General features: G+C 43.1%; 1 protein-coding gene across 1 annotated transcript in view; it reads left to right on the top strand.

Moving 5' to 3' along the window:
- LOC124795788 (sodium channel protein Nach-like) overlaps positions 1–20,362 on the top strand; it is a 136,986-nt gene extending 116,624 nt beyond the window's left edge. Inside the window, exon 8 of the mRNA XM_047259869.1 lies at positions 19,905–20,362. Coding sequence (XP_047115825.1) covers positions 19,905–20,362 — 458 coding nt within the window. The remainder of the gene's footprint in view (positions 1–19,904) is intronic.
- The last annotated feature ends 5,006 nt before the right edge of the window (positions 20,363–25,368 follow it).

Raw genomic sequence — 25,368 nt, 5'->3', positions numbered from 1 at the left:
AGAACTTTCCAAATAATTTATTTGTTTCCAATACAGCGCCCCGTTCACCTCGGTCGGCGTCACAGGCTCCCGCAATGCTGAGGCCACTGCCCCACCGACCCAGTGCAAAGCGCTGTTGTGTGTCGGCCTTGTAGGACCGCGTCGTCAGGGCTGCGCCGAAAGCCGCCTCACAAATTTTCCTCCAACATTCACTATGGGCCAATGAGAAAGAGTTAGTGTGCAAAGGAGTGGGATACGGATTTAGGAGTGGGCTACAGATGAAGAGATACACTTGGAATTCCATGCAGATGTGGATACTGCAATAAAAAATACCAGAGCAGTCAGTTCAGTCGAAGAGAAGTGGACATCTCTAAAAAGTGCAGGCACAGAAGTTGGAAAGATAAACGTGGGTACAAGAAAAAACCGAGGGTAACAGAAGACATACATCTGTTGGTCGACGAAAGAAGGAAGTAGAGCAGTGGAATTCAGGAATACAGAAATGTAAGTCAGATAGGAATGAAATAAATAGGAAGTGCAGGGAAGCTAAGGCGAAATGGCTACATGAAAAATGTGGAGAAATGGAAACAGAAACGTAGAGTGCAATGGGAAAGCCACTGTTAAATGCAGATGAGAGAGCGGATGGGTGGAGGGAATAAGTTGACAGCCTTTATGAGGGGGGAGGGATTATCTGATGACACGAAAAAGAAAAAGTCGGCGTCGATAGGGAAGAGTAAGGGATCCTGTACTGGAATTAGAATTTAGCTTTGGAGGACTTAAAATCAAATAAGGCAAAAGCGGTAGATTCCTTCCGAATATCTAAAATCAGTGGGGGAAGTGCTAACAAAACGACTATTCACGTCCGTGTGTAGAATTTATGAAACTGGTGATATACCATCAGACTTTCGGAAAACATCATCCACACAATTCCGAAGATATAAAGAGCCGGTTAGTGCGAGAACTGTCGCACAATCAGCTTAACGGTTCATCCATGTTGCTGACAAGAAAAACATACAAAAATGAGAAAGAAAATTGAGGATCTCTTACACGACGAATAGTTCGACTTTAGGAAGGGTAAGACACCAGAGAGGCAGTTCTGACGTTGTGGTTGATAATGGAAGCAAGACTGAAGAAAAATCTACACACATTTATAGGATTTGTCGACCTGGAGGAACACTGTTCGTCAATATAAAATGTTGCAATATGCTACAAAGTCTGAGCAAAAACTACAGAGAATGACGGGCGATATACAATATTTACATGAACCAATAGGGAACATTAAAACTGGAAGAACAAGAATGACGTGCTCGGATTAAAAAGTGTGTAAGACAAGGACGTAGTATGTCGCCCCTGCTGTCGGATTCTGAAAGTGCAATACTACTGTCTACGTTTTCTTCTTTTGCTTCGTTAGGACCCTTCAGGATCACATATGGCTTGTTTTGCCCGTCTTCTTTCTTCCCAATACCTCTTCATTTTATCGCTTCATCTGTTTCTTTCTTCTTATGTTAAGACAACTTTGATTTTGGTGTCCGGCCACCTGTGACTAACCACCAACCCTTTATACTTCTACGTTTTACGTAATAAAGCAAGCAAAAGTTTTCTGTGCTGATAATTTTTACTCGGGGTGGTAATTTTCCTTAAGAAACAACATAAAATAAACTTGTTCACAATGATTGTAGGCTATCAACGGTACGAGAGCATGGTCTATCACATGACTAGATCGAAAGGCATCCTATCGACGAATGCAGGCTGTGGCGCACAGTCTGTAACTCGAGCCTATAATCGGTATATTTCATATAAGACCGTACATCTTCCGTTATGCCAAAGTTGTTCATTTATTTACTAATGTCAACATTTTCTGGCATTGAAAAATCCCTAAAAGATAGTTTTTATAACCCGTTGACTCCTCCTAATGTCTGAGTGGCAAAAGACAAATTTTTGTTAGAAAATACTTAATAACGATTACTTGATTCCCGCCAGAATAAATGTACTTTTCCTACGTACCTCTTTGTTGACGTCACAAGCGGTTTCTGCATCGGTACAACATACCACTGACTCTGAAAGCGCCAGATAGCCAACCGCCTCCGCTAGCCAACGTGGGAACCTACAGCTCGCTCCTTACTCCGTATGTACTGCAGCGCAGTGCTGATACATTCACTTCAAATAGGTGAAATAGCAAAACTAGAAATAAAGTAAAATGCGCTCTTAATTGCAAATAAGGGATACCTTGTAAGATGATTGATAAGGTACGCTGATGACACTGATATCCTCAGTGAAAGTAAAGAATTACAGGATCTGTTGAATGAAATGAACAATCCAATGAGTACAGAATATGGATCCAGAGTAACTCGGACAAAGACAAAGGTAATGAGATAAAGCAGAAATGAAAATAGCGAGAACCTTAACATCAAACTTTATGATCACGAAGTAGACGAAGATACGAAACCTAGGCAACAAAATAAGCCGTGGTGTACAGAACAAGCGGGACATAAAAAGCAGATTAGCGCTGGCAAAAAGGGCACTCCTTGCCAAGTGAAGTCTGCTAGTATCAAACGTTGATCTTAATTTTAGAAAGAAATTCCTGGGAATGTACGTTTGGAGCAAAGCATTGTACGGTAGTGTAACATGGACTGAAACATTTGAGATGTGGTGCTACAGAAGAATGTTAAAAATTGGGTGGGCTGATAAGGTAAGCAATGAGAAGGTTCTCCGCTGTATCACCGAGGAACTGGATGTATGAAAGTCACTGGTAAGAAGGGGCAGGATGATAGGACATCTGTTAAGACGTAAGGGAATAACGTCTATGGCACTAGAGGGAGATGGTAGTTGTTAAACACCATAGAGGAAGACAGAGAATGGAATGTGTCCAGCAAATAATTGAGGGTGTATGTTGCAAATGCTATTCTGAGATTAAAGGTTTGGCAGAGCAGAGGCATGCCGCATCAGTCTACTCAGAAGACTGATGGCTAAAAGAAAGTTGTTTAAGTGCCGTTAATAATGACGCACTGCGTTTTATTTGTGATTAACAAAATTAAATTCAAGGAAAAAAGGGTCAATACTGACACACAACTTCAATCTTGGTAACAGGCGCAGTAAAGTTTACTGTAGAACTCACTGTGCTGCCGAGGAATAACTGGCAACCTTGTCAGTAGGTCTTTCTGTTTCGCAAACTGGCAAACATGACTGGGCTTTCGGATGAAGTGCGGCAGGCATACATCATCCATGGTCATACATCATCCGTAGTCTTTCCTCTTTGGAATACAATCACATTTTTCCACTCTAGTGTTTCAGAGTAAATTTTTAATAGCTATTTGAGATGGATGAGTATGTTACACTTTGATCATAACGCATTTGCAAGTCCTGCAAACCAGCCTCGCAACAGTGAAAGTTAATCACTTGGTAACAGTGTTTCAGTAGCACCTTTAAAACCAAAGAAGTCAGTTTTATTCATTGTAATTACATGTAATGTGCTCATAAGTTTCGCTGACTCAAGAATATTTTTCTTTTAATTTTGCGCAACAAACGACTTGCTCACCAGTTTCGCATTTCTATAAGTGTAAAAAATCTGTGCGCACTCATCAGAAACTTGTATGTTTTCTCTTCAAACCATCCCAGACTAAACGGATCAGACCTTGAAGGACGGCACTTGGAACTCCAGAAGGAAGCACTGTTTGGGAAAAAGACCATGCACCATCTGGCGATGAATATTTTAAATATTTACTGCGCGATTTGACATTTGGAACAAGTCTAGGGACATATAATAGATAGCCGAGGACACAATGCCACTGAATACCGTTTTCTGAAAAAATATTACACTTAGAACGTTTCATATTCCTACTTCGTATATACTTTTCAAGACGCCCAACAGTGTGTGGTGCAGGGTACATTGTGTAGCATACTCATTTTCCAGCTACCTGGCGTTTGAGGATTCCTGGTGACGTATAAATGAATAAGGAATGTAGTCGGATTGAATAGAACGATATTGAGGGAATTAGAATAGGAAATGATACACTACAGGCATGTTACTACTTTCAGTTATGCTAATTTGAACCTCGAGGAATCGAATTTCTCGACTACTGAACTAGTTTTCCGATCCCTGGCTAAACATTTGATAAGTCGAAGAAATACTATCTATTTTGGTACACTCGAAACATCGAAGGTATCGTCGTCAAAGAACGTCCGCAAAAACTTTATAATTCGAAGTTAGCGGCTATTTAACATTCGTTAGTTCGAATAAAGTCTTCAATTGTTCCATCATTCATTTCGTCGCAGCATTCCTTTGTTTACTCAAAAGATGACTCGTTTCTTTGCAAAATAATATTAGGGCTTTCTTGCATTTTTCCGAAATTATATGTGCCTTTGGTCTGAAATGTTAAAATAAAAAGAATCATAAAATGGGTAAAAAAATCAACTTTCTCTTAATTTGAAACGTAGTAGCTAATTTCCGATTCCCTTCGGAAAGAAATACGAATGTTATTCAAAATGTAACACCATTTTTTTACTTTATTTTTGTTATCTTAACCCTAATTTCGACTTTTCCTTGTTTCAACCACGGCTAGTCAAACCGTCGTTAAGTCTACCTGTCAATTACTAGACCTTTTTCTGAGGTCCCTTAAATTTCTAATTATCGAGAGTTGACGGTATTTGTGCAGCAAAAGAAACGGCGATGGCAGAAACAGAAACGATATAAAATGCAGATCTACAACAGCAAGAACAGAGTTACTTAAAATGAGTTGTTTTTACTTACTAACATAAATTTAAGTGTTAGAAAGTCTTTTATGAAGGTATTTTGAGTGTAGTTTTGTACGGAAGTGAAATTCGGGTGATACACAGTTCAGAGAAGGAGCGAATAGAAACTTTTAAGCTGTGGTGCTGTAGTAGAAAGTTAAAGATTAAATGGTTATATGGGATAACTAACGAGTAGGTATTGAATCTATTTGAGGGAAGAGGAAATTTATGGCATTACTTGACTTAAAAACGGATCTGTTGATAGCGTGAAGCCTGAGACATAAAGGAATCGTGAATTTCGTGATGGAAGGAAGTTTGGGGTGTAAAAAATTTTAGAGGGAGACCAATCCCTAATTAAAGTAAGCAAATTCAAATGGATGTGGTTGCAGCAGGTGAAGGTGCTTGCACAGGAAGCAGTAGCATGAAGAACTCCATTAAGCCAGTTTCCGAACTGAAGACCACAACAACAACAAAGCAGAAAAACAATTTTTTATTGTTTCAGTTTGGGAAAGCACTTCTTCCAATTGAACAAGAGGGCTGCATGGTTAAAAAACTATTCTCGAACCCAATAAAATTGATGACAGTTTGTGGCAAGTCTGATAGCTGACCGTCAGCGTAAGTAACTGTCGTTTGACAACATAACAGTAATCACTTACTGAAATCTCACAACCGTCAAATTTCTACCAGTAGATGCCTGCAACGCCTTAAGAGAGAACGACTGCCTAAATCTATCAAAGGGAAAGGTAGATACTGTAATGAAATTTATCGGAAGAGTTATGAATTGTAATTCACTCACGAAGAAGCTTGTCCATCAGTTCTTCATTACTTTTTATTGGATTGAGGTTCTTAGCAACTAGAATATAGAAAAGAAGCAGAGATGATTCAGAGGTGAGCTGTTTACTTCGTTATAAATTTATTTAGTCTCTCGAGAGCGTCACAATAATCTTCAACGAACGCGACAGAGAGACTCTACGGGGTAGGTGTTTCATGCCGCAGAGAGACATATTCTCATAAATGCAAACGCCCAAGTCTCAGTGCGAATCGAATAACATGTTAACTGCTATAAAATATATTTTATCAGATTCCACAGAGGGACAGTCGGTAAGGAGGACCAATGTGCAGGAACTAAATTTTGATTCAAAGCTTGCCCTTCAACTGTAAAGGTATCTGAAATAATTCAGAGGCGATACTTTATTGCCAGAACTGATATAAGGTATTTCACTGTCTGTTGATACGATGTGCAAGTATTTCTTTGGGTAAACGATGACCGCAAGCAAGACCCATAGCTAGTAGCTGCCTGCCACAGCCCAACCTGGCCGATGCTGCCACCGCATGCAGAGTCTGCTCTTCTCCATGTCGCAGGATGGATTTTGCGCTGACCGCCGCCTAGTAACCACATACACTTAATCACTTCCATCACAAGCTGCCTACAAATATTTTGTTTGTCCGAGAGCAATAACTATAAACTTGGAAGAGAGGCCCAGAAAGTTTCTTAAACAAGAGCGCTATACAAGATGTTTGTCACTTACTACTATGAAACACTGCCTCTAGTGTAGATAATGTCCACAATTCTGCTTGATAGAGTTAGCAGGTATCCCATATCCAGCTGAAGCCATGACCATAGGATTCCAAAGAGCTATAAAATTCTTGGAATGTTTTTTATTACGTTTCATCTACTGTTCCAAGTAATCCCGTACATGTTCTATGCGAGTAATATCGGGTAATTTAATGACCAGTAGAGGAGCTATACGGCTCCTGAGTCTTCTACAAACCAGGAACGCAGGAATGTATTAATACAGCAATGCGAACAAGACTGTTGTCATCTTGGAAGACGGAAGTGTCCACATCATATTCGTCGTAGGGACCTAGGAGAAAGGGCAGCACTTGGTCACCAATTATGAAGAAATAAGCGTCCTGGTCCACTTGCATAACAACATGAATTAGTAGGTCCGAGTCAGCAAACGAAAAATATCTCAAAAACAACACACAATCGCTACCGACATGATCTACACCCTCCACACATGGAGAGTTTAATGCCTCAAAGGGCGCGCGTTGCACTCGATGTATTGCATCGTTTGGAAAGTGGCAAAATAGCGGCTCGTGGGACCATACTAAACGCCTCCATTCAGCAGCTGTCCATTTTATGGGCTGTTTGACCCGGTGAAGACGTGCTGCTTATTTGGTTCCATATCCAGTTGGCTTTCACTAAGCACCCGGCTTCAGATGTCCACTGCATACTGTTCACTTCACAGTGTTCCTTCGGAAACTGATTGAGATAGACGTCTATTCATCGGCAGCAGCAATTATTATCGGCTGCAAAGGAATTACAGAAGTTGGCTGCAAATGGGAATTGATTTAAATCGACAGGGAGTTTTGAAAATTTGCTCTGGACAGGGATTCGAACCCGAGTCTTGCTTACCAGGCAGAAGCTCTGACCACTGAGCCACCCGGACACAGTGGTCACGGCAACTGCACGGACTACCACAACACGCCTCCCGTCAGACCCAAACTCTCAAGTTATCCACACACTACTAATGTAGTGCTCCTCATTAATCGCTGCATTTCGTCGATTCCCGTAAGAGTTCGAACCTGGTGCGCAGCCGCAGTGAAGAGATCGTTGGCCATCCTTTCCTTAGTGATATATAGTTAGTGTCTTTTCTTTCGGACATAAATATTGTCAGGTTTAGCAAAATTTTCACTGAAGAGACGTGATGCCTGTATTTGTTCACCGCCCGTTAACTTTTGGAAAGTCCGCCCCCGGTAGCTTAGTGGTCACCGCGACAGAATGTCAATCCTATGGGCCCGGGCTCGATTCCCGGCTGGGTCGGAGATTTTCTCCGCTCAGGGACTGGGTGTTGTGTTGTCCTAATCATCATCATGTCATCCTCATCAACGCGCAAGTCGCCGAAGTAGCGTCAGCTCGAAAGACTTGCACCCGGCGGCGAACGGTCTACCCGACGGGAGGCCCTAGTTACACAACATTTTACTTTTGGAAACATTTAAAGCGTGCTACTTCCCACGTTTCCTAGTCCAGTCCCGAATGGTTTGCAGGATGAATGATTGCTGCTAAGAGTCCGTCTAGGCTAGAATCTCTCAATTTCTTCCTTCATAGTCTTTTGTCGAGGTAAACAAAGGAGAAAGAAATGTATTACTTAAGTCTTATAGAAGCGTACAGTCTCGGAAGTTTAACATTAAACTACACGGTGATGAAGAACCCCTCTCTTGCAGCGTCTGCCAGTGGCTGAGCTCCTCTGTGACGTTTTTGCGCTTACTAAATGAACCTGTAAAGAAATGAGACGCTCTTCTTTGAATATTCTCTATTTCCACTATCAACCCTGTCTGATAAGGACGCCACACTGACGAGTAATATGCAGGCATAAATCAAACGAGATTTTTTTAAGCTACCACTTTTGAGTGTGGACTACACTTCCTGAGGATTCTTCCATTGAATCTCAGCGTGTCCTCTGCTTTACCTGCAATTAGTTTTATGTGGTCATTCCACTTTAAACAGCACCATATGCATACTCCTAGATATTTCATTGATTGACTGATACCAGTGATTGTTATACAATCATACAATCTGCCAACACCTTACATTATTTATGTCGAGGGTCAACTGCCAGTCCCTGTACAAAACGTCGATCGGCAGGTCTCCCTACATTTTGCTAGTTTTCTAATGTTTCAACATCTCTGTATGTAAGGTGTCAGGCAAATCCAACACCTTCCATGAAACCGCTGACATGATAGCAAATCCAGCAATATGTCACATAGCTCCGAATAAATCCTGACATTAAATTAACCAAAGTAATATGATCAACGAGTGAGCAAATGGAATACCACAGACTAACACAAGAACGTCTAAACGCATGTCATACCTTCCCACCGTGAAACAGACACAGTTCCGAGGGGTGAAACGAGAACAGATGCCAAGAGCAGAGCCGTGTAGGCTAGAAGGCCCTACGATAAGAGCGGGAAAATGGGACACCCGCATCGCAGGCTGACCGCCAAGAGGTCCATCCCCCCAGCCCATGTTAAAAGATGGAGTCCTCCAGAAGAACAGTATAGATCTTACGATAATACTAAAAGGGCCACACCAGCTGCAAGATTTTAGCGTGAAACTATATGCGTCTCTGTTACGTAGCAAACATTAAGAACATTGCCCCGCCACGAAAAGTATAATGTTTCTCATTGGATAGACAGAACTTTTGTAGGCGGAGCTTAACATTGAGACGCGGATTGGTCATTGAAAACACAGCCAGATGCCTTTCTCTTAAACAACTTCGGCAAACAGCGGTAAAGATAAGTTCGCGAGAGTTGCTACCGAGACGGCGAGGTGTGTGGAGTTGGGCCGCCAGCTGCCCCTGACACCACCTAACCACCGACAAGGTAATGAATGCACGCGATGCCGCATAAGAGCGCATAACGCTTCGCTCAGAACTGCAAAAGTCTCATCTGTTACATCCCCTTTTTACGTAATACTAGTGTCGATCGTCAATTAAACTTCGTGATATTCACATTTGCTACTTGACGTTAAAATTTGAAACGCGATGATTTTTCTGTTATATAATTATTGAGAAGCCACTGTAATTTACGACAAGTTAAATACGTAATTAAAGATAATTGAGGGTCACTGTAGACCATTTTTTATAGTTTTCTCTTTTATGAGACTTAATTTAAACCTAAATTATAGATGAGATATGGCATAGGTCATCCTTCGATCCATTATAGAACTTGGAAACCCATTCAGGGAATATTCGTTCACATTTTTGTTGAACGCAGTTGGTTTTTATCATCCTGTATTAAAATATTTCCTTTTATCAACAGTACAATTTATAAACAATGTTTTGTGAGTAGAATAAAAATTCCAATGGTAAACTTAACTGCTTTTTCGACGTTATTTTACCGGCTAACTAAAAATAGGGAAGCCTTTAACCCCTTCCACTAAATTTAGATAGTATTAAGATTCTTTTACTGGGAGTGCAGTGGAGCTGACGCTGAAATCATTAAGTATTTGATTATATTATCGCTAGTCTCACTGAACTCCTCAGAACTCTAAATGTCGTGCGTAGTCAGGCGTCTCCTTACCAGCAACAGGCACCAGGTTCAAACTAGTCAATTCCCTAAAAAACACGCTCAGAGCGTCGTTGCGCGAAAGAGGTAGGGAGACACGACTTAAAATAAACAGACACCACGCAGAATGTTAGATGTATACAACAGCATCATCAGCAAAAGGCCTCATGGAACTTCCGATTTTATTCAAATGGCTCTGAGCACTATGGGACTTAACATCTATGGTCATCAGTCCCCTAGAACTTAGAACTACTTAAACCTAACTAACCTAAGGACATCACACAACACCCAGTCATCACGAGGCAGAGAAAATCCCTGACCCCGCCGGGAATCGAACCCGGGAACCCGGGCGTGGGAAGCGAGAACGCTACCGCACTACCACGAGCTGCGGACTCCGATTTTATTCACAGGGTCATTTATATACAGAATGGTCAGAAATAATGTGAAAAGCTTGAAAGGGCGTTGCAGAGGAGGTTGTGGTGAGAAATAGTTGTTAAGAGAGAAAATTTGATATGTTGCACCATTTCCGAATTATGTAGTACTGAAGTTAACCAATCAGCTCGTTGCGTGCACCAATTCAAGCACTCGCACGCATTAAACTGCGGTAATGCACAGACATTTCTGCGTCCGTGAGTTACCACTTGTTCAAATACTCATTACCAGTTAAAAATGTACCTTTTTCGGAAGTGGTAAATTTAGTTAGGTGAGCAAAAACTATGTTTATTCCGTTAGAGGAAAACAAATGAAGAACGCGTTTGGCGAAACCGTGTCTGGCAGGTTGCTTGAATTTGAGGTCTCGACGATGTGATTTGCTAACTTCAATGCTAAATAACTTGGTAACTGCGCGATGTATGGAATTTTTTCCTCAATAATTATTTGTCAAATGGTTCAAATGGCTCCGAGCACTATGGGACGTAACATCTGAGGTCATCAGTCTTCTAGAACTTAGAACTAATTAAACCTAACTAACATAAGGACATCACACACATCCATGCCCGAGGCAGGATTCGAACCTGCGACCGTAGCGGTCTCACGGTTCCAGACTGAAGCGCCTAGAACCGCTCGGCTACAACGGCCGGCAATTACACTACTGGCGATTAAAACTGCTACACCAAGAAGAAATGCAGATGATAAACGGGTATTCACTGGACAAATATATTATACTAGAACTGACATGTGAGTATATTTTCACGCAATTTGGGTGCATAGATCCTGAGAAATCAGTCTACCTTCACAATCCACACACTGCCGCAGTCGTTTTCTGGAATTCTCATGCGCTCTGAAAGAGCATGTCTTCTGGTATTCTTGCAGTTTCAGCATCAATAGTGTTCTGTAGGTCTTTCAGGATGTTGGGACGGTTTTAACACACCTTTGACTTCAGGTAACCCCAAAGAAAAAAATCGGTATGGGGAGAAGTCCGGTGATCGTGCCTGCCAGTTGAGATTCTCCGTCCGAGAGATAAGCCCTCCATAAAACGTTTGCCTCAAAAAATTCATGGTAATGCCCGCTGTCTGCAGTGGCACTGTCTTGTTGAAACCAGGTAACCTGTAATTGCATTGCCTCGAAAGCCGGCTGGAAAAACTCTTGCAGCATAGTTAAGTAACGATCAGAATTCATAGTTACAGCACGACGATTTTCCTGGAAAAAGTAAGGTCCAATGATGCCTACTCGTGATATGGCGCAGCACACAGGAGCCTCTGGTGAATTTGCCTGGGGTTCGTGTCGCTCCAGTACAGCATATTCTGTTTGTTTACACACTCACTGAAGGTGAAAATGTGCCTCATCAGAAAAGAACACATTTGAGTGAGGGGGTATGGTTGCAAGCATGTCTTCACAAGATGTTATCCGTTTTACATAATACCGTACTGACAATTTCTGGACCACACACATTTTATATGGGAGAAAATTCGGTTCATTATGAAGCATCCAGTCGAGAGAACGTCTTGAAATGCCTAGAGCAAGTGCGTGATTCCCAACTGAGCATTTCGAAGATTTTGCCGGCCGCGGTGGTCTAGCGGTTCTAGGCGCTCAGTCCGGAACCGCGCGACTGTTACGGTCGCAGGTTCGAATCCTGCCTCGGGCATGGATGTGTATGATGTCCTTAGGTTAGTTAGGTTTAAGTAGTTCTAAGTTCTAGGGGACTGATGACCTCAGATGTTAAGTCCCATAGTGCTCAGAGCCATTTCGAAGATTTTAGCACTGCTGCTCTAACTCGTTCGACGTTTTGTGATGTTGTAACGCTTCTCTCAGGTCCTCTTCGTATAGATGACATATGCCCTATTGTTCTGAATGCACTTACCCAATTTAAAATTCAGTGCCGTTCAGGAACACGTCCGCGTGGGGTACCGCAAATCGCAAATGAAAAGCACGTTGCACTGCAATGATCGAGTGAGAATTCGAGACATACACTTCGACACAAAATGAGCGCTCTTCAGGTGTACATTGCGTTATTGCAACTAAACAACAACTGAATACAAACTCCAGTCGGTCACTATAAACCACGCTCACTCTCCCCTCTATTCGACCAACAGTGCCGCTAGAACGTGAATTCATAAGCAATTTGCCGTGCTCCACTCTGTACATTTCTTGGGTCTCGTGGACGAGCAGACCGAGCTAGGTTTCGCATGATCGTCATTTTGGAAACCCATGTTGTTTCCACACAGGAGCCGGCCGTGGTGGCCGAGCGGTTCTAGGAGCTTCAGTCTGGAACCGCGCGACCGCTACGGTCGCAGGTTCGAATCCTGCCTCGGGCATGGATGTGTGTGATGTCCGTAGGTTACTTAGGTTTAAGTAGTTCTAAGTTCTAGGGGACTGATGACCGCAGATGTTAAGTCCCGTAGTGCTCACATACATTTGAACCTTGTTTTTCACACAGGAGATTTTCGGTCTTCAGAAATGCCATAATACGGAGCATAAAACGTCCACGTTCTGGCCCAGTCGGAACCGACGATCCTCGTGTCATCCTGTCAGTGGCGTTTTGCGGATGCGGTATAGAGGGACATTGCATTAGCACATCTCTCTCGCAGTCGTTTTCGGCTTTCTCGGCGTTGGAGTCCCTACATATCTGTCAAGTAGCTCGAACATTGGCCACACTAGAGCCAATGTACAACGTTCCAGTCCTCTCACGAAGGACAAATCCTTGGCTGCACTGAGAATTTAACACCGTTCCTCCGCATAGCGGCCCGAGACCTACGGAGGCGAACTGAGGGCATAAAACAGTCTGTTGTGGACATTTTGAGGTAGTGTTCTGCTATGGTCGGATGTTCTCAAGCGTCACGACACTGTTGCGGCCTTTCTACGTATAGAAAAAGTGCCATTACTGTTGTGTAATTTAATCTCGTGTTCTGACGCTTTTAGAAATTTCTTTTCCACTGCTTGGTTCAAAAATTATCCCAGAGAAAGCAATGAGCAATATGATCAAGCGTTAATTCACTGTATAGCAAATATCTGTTGTATTTACATGTCAACAAAACTTGATTTCGAGTCCATTCACTTTCAAAATAGAAATATACAGTTAACTTAGCAATGGCCCAAAATGTAATGAGTTTATTACGAAAACTGCAAGTGCTTTGTGTGCATTCTCACTCATTGCAGTAAGCGTACGTTATTGTGTTCAGTGCTACTCCTGCGCTGAAGAGCAAATTTTAATTAATTCACTGACTAAAAATAGCGCTGAATAAGAATCAATGTCACCATGGTGGTACAGGGAAATAATAATATTTCCGTCTATACCAGCGACCGTTTTATCAGTGAAGATGGATGATGTCAAGCAGTAGCGACCGGTAGGTGCTTGCTCCAAAGTCTAACAATACTACGTTCTCCATGTAGGAAATTCAACTCACTATAATCCCTGCGCACTTTGCTGGTGACAGGGACCGCCTGTAACAAACAAAATTTCGACAGGATACTTTCCTTCAGTTTAACAGTGCTCAATGTGTTGGTCAACTTGATGCTCCATTACGTCGTGTTCATTTCTTCCATTAAAGGCTATTGCCTCACACATACGCCCGCCTTAACAAAACGTAATGTGATTAAGTAGAAATGTACTGATTCCATCATGGAAAGAGTTTTTGGACGTTTTCATTCTATATACCTCGTAAATAGTGAAAGAAAGCTTTCTTTTGTGTAAAAGCTCGAGCCGGTAATAACCGAATCTATATTTGCTAGCAGTTTTAATTTAGCTTCTCATTCTGAGGCACCATGAAATGTTTTTATGTTGTCTCATGATGACTGCTAGTAAGTAAAGCTTTGTTTATTAGCAGCTCATAGTCTTACAAAAAAAAAGACTTTCATCTGCCTATAGTTTACGGATACTACGATTGCGTGTTACACAGAGTGAAGAAACGATCCCGGAATCTTTCACAGTGTGATTCGTTCCATGCTAATAGTGCAACAATATCTCTGGCAAAATTTTAGTCTACGTTTATTTTCGGTGGGAAACGGACGCCAAAACTGGCAGTTTGGCATTACTATAACCATAGCTTCATTCAGTACACCAGAGCACTGCTGCTAATTTAGTTCAGTGGGTAGAGTTTTGGGAACACATGAGGTAGAGGGTTAGAGTCTGGATCTAGGTGTTCTTTCATATTATTTGTTACATTTATTCTGCCCAATTCTACTTTAGTATACCCTTTTTCGTGATCCGTATACGTCTCGCAGCCACAGTTTTTTTGACAGTGAACGTAATTGTCATAGGTCAGACACATGAGTCAAATAAAAATATCGTATCTTAGGATGGAGATAGCTGCAAAACCTATCAGTATGGAGTGTTAAGCATACATATTACATCCAATGTAAGTGGCTAGATGTAGCGCGTAATCAACTTCCTTAAATATTATGAACACACCATCAGTGATAGAATGTCATTCACAAAACATGCGTTATCATGGAAGCAGATTCTCAATGCGATCTTCCTGCATCTCCAAACTCCCTGTATCATGTTTCTCAGCATCCGCAGTTACAAGAGTCGCATAGACGCTTGTAACCAGTGCACATACTGCCTTTGGGGAATTGGTATAAACGTATTTCTTTTTTAGGTCACAGATGGCTTAAGAAACAATATATACTACAATATTATTGGGTTAAACAAAAGCCGGCCGGAGTGGCCGTGCGGTTATAGGCGCTACAGTCTGGAACCGCGTGACCGCTACGGTCGCAGGTTCGAATCCTGCCTCGGGCATGGATGTGTGTGATGTTCTTAGGTTAGTTAGGTTTAAGTAGTTCTAAGTTCTAGGGGACTGATGGCCACAGTAGTTAAGTCCCACAGTGCTCAGAGCCATTTTGAACAAAATTTGCAAATAAAAATAAAATAAACCCGAAACAGAGTTCGAACCATTCACTATTATAATCAAGAAACTCTATCCACTGCACTAAATTAGCAACAGTGTTTCAGTGTACTGAATGAAGCGACAATGGTGTGCTAAACGTAAGGACGAAAGCAAGCTTCGCGTGATGTATGACTGCCAAGTAACACCTCGATAAAACTTGGACCATATATAGAAAGAAACTGTACAGTGATGTACGTAAGGTAGCAAAGAAATGGGCAATGAAGTGAACATAAATGGCACTTTTATTCAAAGACAATAATTACGCTGAAGTCACCGCGATCTGTGATGGTCCCCTGGACATTACAAAAGACAGGAAAGCAATGCATGATCCGCAACGAGCTCCCATGCGGAAACAAGGCTGGTGATGGGTTTTGTGGTAAGGCGTTCTATTCCTCTACCAGCGCGGTTCACAACTCTGACTGGTCGTTGGTGCATATGGACGCACGCAGTACGTCTCCCCAACCCAACCCCTACAGGCTCGATGGAATTTAAGTCGGGGAATTGGCAGCCCAGTCTATTCGCCACATATCGTTTCGTTCCAAGAACTCTGCCTCCTGAGCAATTCGATGTGGTCGCTCATTGTCGTCCACAAAAATGTTGTTCAAATGTGTGTGAAATCTTATGGGACTTAACTGCTAAGGTCATCAGTCCCTAAGCTTACACCTTACTTAACCTAAATTATCCTAAGGACAAACACACACACCCATGCCCGAGGGAGGACTCTAACCTCCGCCGGGACCAGCCGCACAGTCCATGACTGCAGCGCCATAGACCACTCGGCTAATCCCGCGCGGCCCACAAAAATGAAGTCGGAACCGAATGAACCATTGAAAAGAACAATTGGGGAAGGAGTACAGTGTCGCAATAACATTGACGAGTGAGTGCAGCGTGTACAAAGATTTGGAGGTCAGTACGCTCATGCAACATTATTCCTCCCCACACTATAACAACTAGACTGCCACAACGATCATATTCAACAATGCTCATACGGCGAGAGTTGGGAACATGTAATGCAATCAAGAATAGACGTGATCGTCTTGGTGTTCCAGGAGTTCTGGTGTGGGGAGGCATAATTTTTCATGGGCGTACTGACCTCCAAAGCTTTGAACACAGCACATTCACCGGTCAACGCCATTGTGATGCTGTCTGTACTTCTTGCCCATGGGTGTGTGGTTTTTAGTTGTACATTTGGCCCCGACTTCATTTTTATGGATGACATTGCGCGAATTCAAATGGTTCAAATGGCTCTGAGCACTAGCGGACTTAACATCTGAGGTCATCAATCCCCTAGACTTAGAATTTCTTAAACCTAACCTAAAGACATCACACACATCCATGCTCGAGGCAGGATTCGAGCGTAGAGTAGCAGTAGCGCGGTTCCGGACTGAAGCGCCTAGAACCGCTCGACCACAGCGGCCGGCGATATTGCGCGACCGAATCGTCCTGTGCAGGTGAAGGAGTCATTGGAACGAGAGGGTTTTCTGCGAATGGACTCCCCTGCTCGTTCTCCCAACTTAAATTCCATCGACCACATGTGGTATGCTTTGGGGAAAGGTATTGCAGTCCGTCTGCATACACGAGCTACCATCCAGCAGTTGTCATCAGTCGCTGGTGGAGGATCGGAACGCCCTACCACAAGAACTCCTTACAAACGTTGTTGCCGCATGAGAGCAAGTTGCAGGTCATGCGTTTCTGTCCGTGGTGATCAAACCCTCTATTAACAATCAAGTCCCACCTTTTGTAATTGAGCCGTGTGCGGCTTCCGTTGATGTCGTTCATAGCTTGGCATCTTGTAATAGCGATAGTGGCGTCTCGTTTTCTTAATGAGTTCACTGGCGCCACTACGTTTGTTAGCCATGTCTGTCCGTGAGTGGCAGCAGCATCGGTAGCGCGTACTATGGTACCATCTTTGGAGCGGCCTCTAGTATTTCCGGGTCGTCGTGTGTCGAGCGAGTGGAGTTGGGACGGAGCAGCAGTCAGGTCCGGACGGCCAGTACTCGCCCGACCGCTCGCAACACACGTGCACTGTCCGACGGAAGGACATGGTCGCGAGAGTGCACGACCACGTCAAGGACCGGATTCAGCGAGTTTTAACTGCATGGACCGTGATATTCGAGTAGCGGAACTTTCACCTGTGTGTGTGTGTGTGTCCGTCCGTCGAAGTGTCCTCATGGCAATAAGTTGTCAGTCGACGATTTACACTGGGATCTTTCCCATGCCTGACTTGAGTGGGGACGACCGTTGGTTAGTCGTTCAGTTGGTCGTCGGAGTGTACGGCATGCATTTGGTCTTCCGACCGCTTCTGGCTTCTCTGTGTTTGTGCCGACTTATAATTCGTCCGTGTTGTTTCACAGTGACTGGTTTCAGTATTGTGAGTTGTTGGTGGAATTGTTTTCCCGGGTCCATGTGTATCTTGTGGTTTTGAATAACAAGTTATTTTAATGCTGTCTTCGTATTGGGTTTGGGGGAGTTGCGAACGGACATCAGTCGGTTGGGGCGCAGCAGCGAGCAGGTCCGTGTAGCTCGATGGCAAGCCGTACTGCCACTGCCGGATCGAATAGGGGTAGCTGTGACAGCGACGGCTTCGTTGTACACCAAACCCTGGACGTTTGAGTGAAGAGATAACTGCTAATGCAACCTCGACTATTCTGAGATCTCGCCTTTGGTCGGTGGGTTGTTGCTCTCAGGGCCGCTGAGCCTGGCGGCAACGAGTGAAGTGTTTCAAGGTGGTGAAGTATTGCAGCCTTCTTTCTCTATTTGTTATTCATCATTGAATTTAGTATTATTCTTATTATTCAAGTGCAACCAGCGGTATTTTCTGCCTTGTAGCCGCTAACATCCCAGTTACCTGCCCTGGAGGTTAGCGTACTTTTCTGGCAGTGTACCTTTCCTCGTCGTGTTGATGCTGTCCGACACAGCGTGTAGTTCGACAGCTTCTTGTATTGTACTGTGCATTTTTTTTAGGTCTACCTTGGTTCTAGTGTTTCCTTCAGCCTTGGGTGTTTTCTGAAGACGTAGTGCTTTCTGTCTCTTCGCCCTTGCCTAAAAATATTCCATCGTTATACCGGTGATCGGACGTGAGGCGGATTGGTTAGTCGGTCGGTCGGCGCTTAAGCTGCCCCTAGTTGAGTTACCATCCTGTTAACGTGAGTACAACTCTTGGCTTCCTGTCTCACCTTAAAAAAATGGTTCAAATGGCTCTGAGCACTATGGGACTTAACTCCTGAGGTCATCAATCCCATAGAACTTAGAACTACTTAAACCACACACATCCGTGCCCAAGGCAGGATTCGAACCTGCGAACGTAGCGGTCGCGCGGTTCCAGACTGTAGCGCCTAGAACCGCTCAGCCACTCTGGCCGGCTGTCTCACCTTACCTTATGTTTGAGTTCCCTTCCCAGGCCGACCCCTGGAACACTTGCTGAGAAACGCGTGTCCTGATTCCTTAGATTATGATGTTTGTTTTAAGGATATTTGTAATTTTCTAATTATTGTTTGTGTGGCCTTCAGCCGAGCAATAATTTCACTTCTTTCCTAATATGGCCTTCAGTCCTGATACAATAAGTTTTTGTTTAAAGCAATCTTGTTTTAAAGGCAAGGTATTTGTTCAGTGTGTGCTATTTGACATTGTTTTCCTGACTTCTAATTCAGGCCTTCAGTCGTTTGTTATTTGGAATTGTTTGTGATCTTCAGCCGAGTAATAACTTCACTTCTTTTATAATAAGGCCTTCAGCCGTGTTAGAGTTTGTTTTAAATCGAAGTATTTATCTTAATATGTGCTATTTGAAATTGTTCTTCTGATTTCCTATTCAGGCCTTCAGCCATTTGTTGTTTGAGGATAAAAATTGTTAAATTTTTTTGTGATAAGGCCTTGAGCCGTCATACAGGCAGTTGTGTTTTCTTAAGAGATTGTTTTACCATTTTAATTTCTTTAAATAAAGTTTACGTATTTGTTGTGCAACCGAGAGTAACTGATTACGGCCCCGTCCACAACTGTAATCTTATCCTGCCCCATCCTGAGAAACCACCTCTCAGTAATGTCTAGTGGAACATAATAAATGCGGTGATTTCAGCATGATTATTTTTTTGAATAACAGTGTAATTTCTACTTGCCTCATTGTGTATTTCTTTTAGTTACCTTCTGTACTATACTCTAGCAGTTCCTTCTATGTATGGTCCAAGTTTCATGGAGCTGCGTTACTTAGCTGTGACATATGCAAAAATTACATTCGTCCTTAATTTTTGCACAGTAGTATGCTTTCGTGTGCCAACGGTTTTGCCGCAGTGGTGACACCGGTTCCCGTCAGATCACGGAATTTAAGCGCTGTCGGGCTGGGCTGGCACTTGGATGGGTGAGCATCTGGTCTGCCGAGCGTTGTTGGCAAGCGCGGTGCACTCAGCCCTTGTGAGGCAAACTGAGGAGCTACTTGATTGAAAAGTAGGGCTCCGGTCTCGGAAACTGACATACGGCCAGGAGAGCGGTGTGCTGACCAAATGCCCCTCCATATCCGCATCCAATGATGCCTGAGGCCTGAGGATGACACGGCGGCCGGTCGGTACCGTTGGCCTGTTCTTGGAGGAGTTTAGTTTTCGTTTTAGTATGCTTTCGTACACGTGATTATAATGTTGTCTAATTTTCATTATTTGACGTCCATTTTCCAGCGAAAAAATGCGACATTTCTGTTTCGGTAGGCGGCAAGTAATCATATTGTGAAACCCGTGTGCGTGAAGTTTTCTTCACATTGTATAATGTGATTTTCGAAAGCTTAACATGAAGACTGTGGGCAATGTCGCGTGTTTGCAGTGTCATTCGGAGGCATCCTGAGCCTGTTCCTGGGGGTGAGCGTGCTGTCCCTGGCTGAGGTGCCGCACTTCGCGCTGCGGCTGGCCACGGCGCTGTACCGCGGCAGCGGGTCCACCACCGCCAATGCCACCACAACGGATCACCAGCCACAGTCCGTGTGGGTCACCACGGCACCGGGTCGCCGACATCCCACTGTCTCTGACCATCCCTGGAGCACAGTGTCAGGGCCTAAGCTACGCGTACTGCGCGACACGGCGAGCATCGCTAGCAGCAGCCACCGTCTCCGGACACGCAAAGGCACGAAATGGCTCGGGCGAAAGTCCCCGCAATTGCCGCTCTTCAGGGGCGCTCTGCGGCTCAAGAGCGGGAAAATTGCGGCAGTTGCCGCTCCACAGGAACACTCCGACACTGAAATGGCGCTGGCGCAGTGGAGGGCGAGCGTCGCAGCCCGGTGGTGAAATTCTGGAATCACAACAGCTGCGAGTCACGGTCAGGCAGTTGTCCTGTCATCCTAACGTAGGCCTCGTGCGACCTACAGGTATCCGGAATAAGCTCTAGAGGAACCGAAGGACTGACTTTACGAGAGAATTCAGTCCTATGCTTGTCTGTGTATCAAAACTGAACTAGTATTCCAAGTGTAATGACCTCACTGTAAAAATGCCATTAAGCAACAACAAATAAGAATAATTCAGTTCTTTCTGTAACTTGCATATTCTAAATTGCTTTTATGGATTATAGTCACCTTCAGTCACGAAAATACGCCCTCTGATAAAATACTCGGTGCATTTCCATTTCCGCAGATTGATTCATTGTACTTCAGGCAACTGTTACTTTAGTAGAGTTAGGTTTCAGGTATTGTGAAGTGATTAAAGCATCGGGTTTCTGATACAGTATCCTTAACATTCGAGAACGGACTCGTATTGTCCTTCATAGCTCCTGAAATTAACCGATGTGATGGCTTTTTCGTGACTGAGAGCTGCTTATGCATGAATTTTTATAATAGTATAAATAACATAGGACATAGGACTTAGGAAAACATTGTTCTGCAGCAAAACACAATAAGACGCTAAATGATCAAAATTATCTGGATACCTAATAAAGGACGTTAATACATGATGTTCCGCTCTTGGCTTTTGACAACTTGAACTCTGCTGGGGGCACTATCGACGAGGTCCAGGAAAATGAGCCCATTCTTCCTCAATAACCGAAACCAGAGACGATACTGATGTTGGACTACGGGTCTGGAGTCAGTTCGACGTCCTGACTTATCCGAACGGTGTTCTATTGGCTTGAGGTCGGGACTCAGGGCAAACAATTGTCAAAACAATTGTCAAACACATGGTACCTAGTGACAGGCTGCATTATAATGCTGATACGAAGAGGCATCATCTCCCAACTGTTTCGCTAATGCTGTAAAATATTTTCGTATCACACCGTGTTTACAGTTTTCTTAAGCGTAATAAGGAGACCACAACTAACATCCCTCCACCGTAACAGCACTTCCTCCATACTTCACTGTTGGTACTACACTACATGACGGCAAGCTACGTTCTCCAGGCATTCACCAAACCCAAACCCTTCCTTTGTATACCGTGATCCGCCATTCCAGATCATTCGTTTCCTGTCTCCACTGTCCACTGGCGTCGCTTATTACACCACATCAATCGTCGCTTAGAGTGGACTACAGAAAAGCGTGGCTTTGAGGAGCTGCTCGCCACACTACCCCACTCTTTTGTACTCCTTACTCGCTGTCATTGTGCTAGCTCGACTGCTGGCAGCACTGTGGAGCTGAAGACTGATTCCTTCCGCTGATTCACTGCAATTTCTCTGGTGGATTTGTTGCTTAGGTGATACCCAGTGATTAGCCCACGTTCGACATACCTGAGCGCTCGTGACCGACCCATTACGATGTTACTGCTTCTCTGTTGACAACACAAAGACTTTGTACTTTTGTATTGCTGTTTCGTTCACCGGCTACAGGCGAGAATATACTACTGGCGGTGGTGAAACTTCCTGCCATCAGCACAGAACAGCGGGGTACAATACGGAACTGTGGATGTCTACATTGAACGTCGTTCAAGTGAAAGCTTTTGCAACATTTTACTGAGTAGATGTGTCTAATGCAGTTGATACTAAGTGCATATGACGAGCACTGGATCCTGAGTTTCATTTCCAATTTCCGTGGGTTTTTTTCTCCAGTTTATATGCCTGTAGCAAAGTTTACGTGTTACACTTTTTGTTCATAAGCTTTTGAAAATATTTACTAAATTAATCGATACGCTGTAGTATCACGTATGTACATCACCATTGTCATCATCTTCTTCATCCAAGTTAAGTAGCCTATTTTCGTGTTTATTTTTACCTTAATGTACCTGAGTTTCGCCTAGCAGTTAGTACATTTATGCAAGCTTTCAGAGGCGGACAGCATAAGGGTTCTATGGCCACTGCAGTATTTTCTATGCTCAGTTACTGTACTTGTTATTCAGTATATATTTGAATCTTTTACGGTTACTCTTTTCCTAATCTTCTCCAGAACATCCCTTAAAATCCCCAAAAATCTCTCATATCCGTCGTATGTACTCTGCTGTCAGTATGGGTTTCGAGTGACTCACTTTTCTCAGTTGAATTAAAAGACAGAGCATGAAAGGTGAGTCCCATATTCCTAAATACTAGGATTTTATAACTAAGGGAAAAATCTCTAACAGAAAATCACAGATGCTACAACGAAACGGTGTCACAGTATAGCCGCATAACCCTGACATCCTAGAACAGACCAAAGATGTGACCATTGACAAGCGAAAATGGATTCGTGATACTCCTGAATACCGTGGCTGGTACGTAAGAAGCTTATGCAAAAAATAATATGTTAAAACCATTTTATATCAAGAACACCATGTTACATTATGTTATATCGCAATTATTGATTTTGTCTGTCCCTCCTCTTCAGCTATGCTTATTTTTAAATCCTTTACTTTCAGTCAGTGATGCATGAGAAAATGTACCTCAAAATCCTTAAAACAGTTTTTAGAATGTTTCAGTCTATTTCCTCGTAAAAACCTGTACGATTATTTAAGTTAGATCCAAAATATACATTCTCCATAAGGTACAATCGCCGAGTATGTTGTTACGCAATCGAAAACCATTACTTTTCAAAAAATGGATCAACTCAGGGCTGTAACCTATTTCTGCCTCAACTGAATGAAATAAAAGAAGGAGATATTTAAATAAATATCATATGTCGTCAAATGAGTCTGAAATACTAAAAACATCCTTGTCGTTGTCGCTGTACATGTACAACACGTTTCTTGTTGGATAAAGACTGTTTCCAGTGGGCTGTACCAGAAAAACGGTAGAACATGTCATATTCGAATGTTTGCAGCCGTCAACAATTATTTACATTTCCTATGTAATTTACAAATCTGTTTTAGATGTTCGTTGATGGCCAAAGGGTAGTTACACACACAAAGATGTGGTTTGTTCTTCTTTGTTATTGCGATTTGGAAATAGCAACAAACGAAACACAATATTTCGTTCTAATGCAATACTTTTGTTCATTCTTTGATAGCATAATTTATTTTATTCACTGACATAATTGGAAAATTGTAAACCATGAAGCATCAGTCCTGTATGTATCATACTTTGTGGAGATGTTCATCATATAAAAAGCGTTAAATGATTAAACTTTCATTCCACTTGGAACTGGTGTCCATCGTCAACAACAGTACGATGTGTGAGCCCAATGGACACAAATTCAGGCTTGCTGGTAGATGGGAGCAAACACACTCTGAAATTTATCATGGGTAATTTCTTCCCACACCTTCAACTATTCTGCTTTATTTCATGACGACTGCTTTCTGGAGGCTGGTATTACAGCCCAGACACATTCTGTGGATGACAAATCAGGGTACTGGGAAAACCAGTCAACGTTCCGTACATTGCTAAAGATATCTCCGATGTAAATGGCAGAGTGGGGCCACGCATTGTCCTGCTGGAATACGCCATTTGGTACCCTGATGAAGCATATGAAAACAGGGTTACCATTCTTGCCACATACTAACGAGTATTCTAGCTTCAACAGTTACCAAAGCAGTCCTATTGTCATATCCAATAGTTTCCCACGCTATGGTTCAAGGAGAAGGAATGGTGTTGGTCTCGAGAGTCGCTACTGCCCGTGACCGTCCACCAGGTTGCCTACGGACACGTTGGCGAGTCTGACCTCCACAGACGGAAGTGAGCCTTCTCGTTGAACGCTGTAATGTGCCACTTAATTTCCCATTTGACTTTGTGGCTATGGTACGGTGTCTGTGGTACGGTGACGGAGATAAATTTCGCATTGCAAATGGAGATCTTAACCCAGCTTCCAGTAATTTGTTCCCGACAGTCCGTGGTGGCACTCTGCCTGTAACCTCTGCACATATTTCAGCTTTTTCTCATCCGTCTATCAATAAGAGTCAGTCGAACTTTCCTACGATGTTTTCACGGTGTCGTACTTCTAGACCGACCAGTGCCCACCCTTTCTGCCGCACTGTTATCCCGAGATCACCCCGCCACCACTCTTTCCGCAGCCACTGCACTACAGTCAACTGTCTGTGCGATCTATCGATACGATGCTTCCATGTTCCCTCACGCCAGTGATTTTATGTTTCTTGAAGTCTGAAAGACGGCGGTAATCTGCAGTCGCACGTCTTATGGGCATGCTGCGTTGCAATCTACACCTGAAGAGTTCCAGTAACATTAAAGACAGTCAATAGCCATCGTGTACTCACATAATTCTTCATCTGTAGAAATAATTTTTGGTGCAGAAAGTACTGAAAACAAGCGTGCATAAGGATGAAATTTGTATACATTAAAGCTAAACTTTAAACCGCTGTAGAAATAACACCACTGGTCTGAATGACGTCAAATTGCAACGGAATATTATCCAAGAAGGGGAAAACGTATGACAGAAGAAAAATTAATAGTTCCAAAATGTTGCAATAGATGGCGCTATAAGCATCATAACTTATTAGTTGTCGACCACAAATGACAAATGAATCATACAAAAATGCCTAAGGTGGACGTTTGACGTTAAACAAACTGTACTATCCACTGTGTATGGGTGTGTGGGTGTGATACTGTTAGTTACGTACGCCCATCCAACACGGCAAGGTCATATCACATCGGATGGGAAAAATCAGTTTTTAATTGTCCTGAGGCCAATAACCGCATAAAAAGCATCAATCAAAATCAAATAGGATTATTAATTACCGTGTGACTGGCACAAAACATGGTCATTATGCTGTCCACCGTTTTCTACAAAAAGAGAAAAAGCATGTTCCATAATTGATCGAAGTGTTTCACATTCAGAATGTGTTGCGCAATGTGTGCCTTCAATGCAGCTAAGTTTGCAATCGGAACACTGAACACAACATCTTTTTGAGATAGCCCTACAGCCAGAAGTCACATCAAGATCAGGTGATGGGCA

Source organism: Schistocerca piceifrons, chromosome 4 (assembly GCF_021461385.2).
Source record: "Schistocerca piceifrons isolate TAMUIC-IGC-003096 chromosome 4, iqSchPice1.1, whole genome shotgun sequence".
NCBI lineage: Eukaryota > Metazoa > Arthropoda > Insecta > Orthoptera > Acrididae > Schistocerca > Schistocerca piceifrons.
Note: the sequence above shows the minus strand (reverse complement) of the source record. Positions and strands in the feature narration are given on the sequence as shown.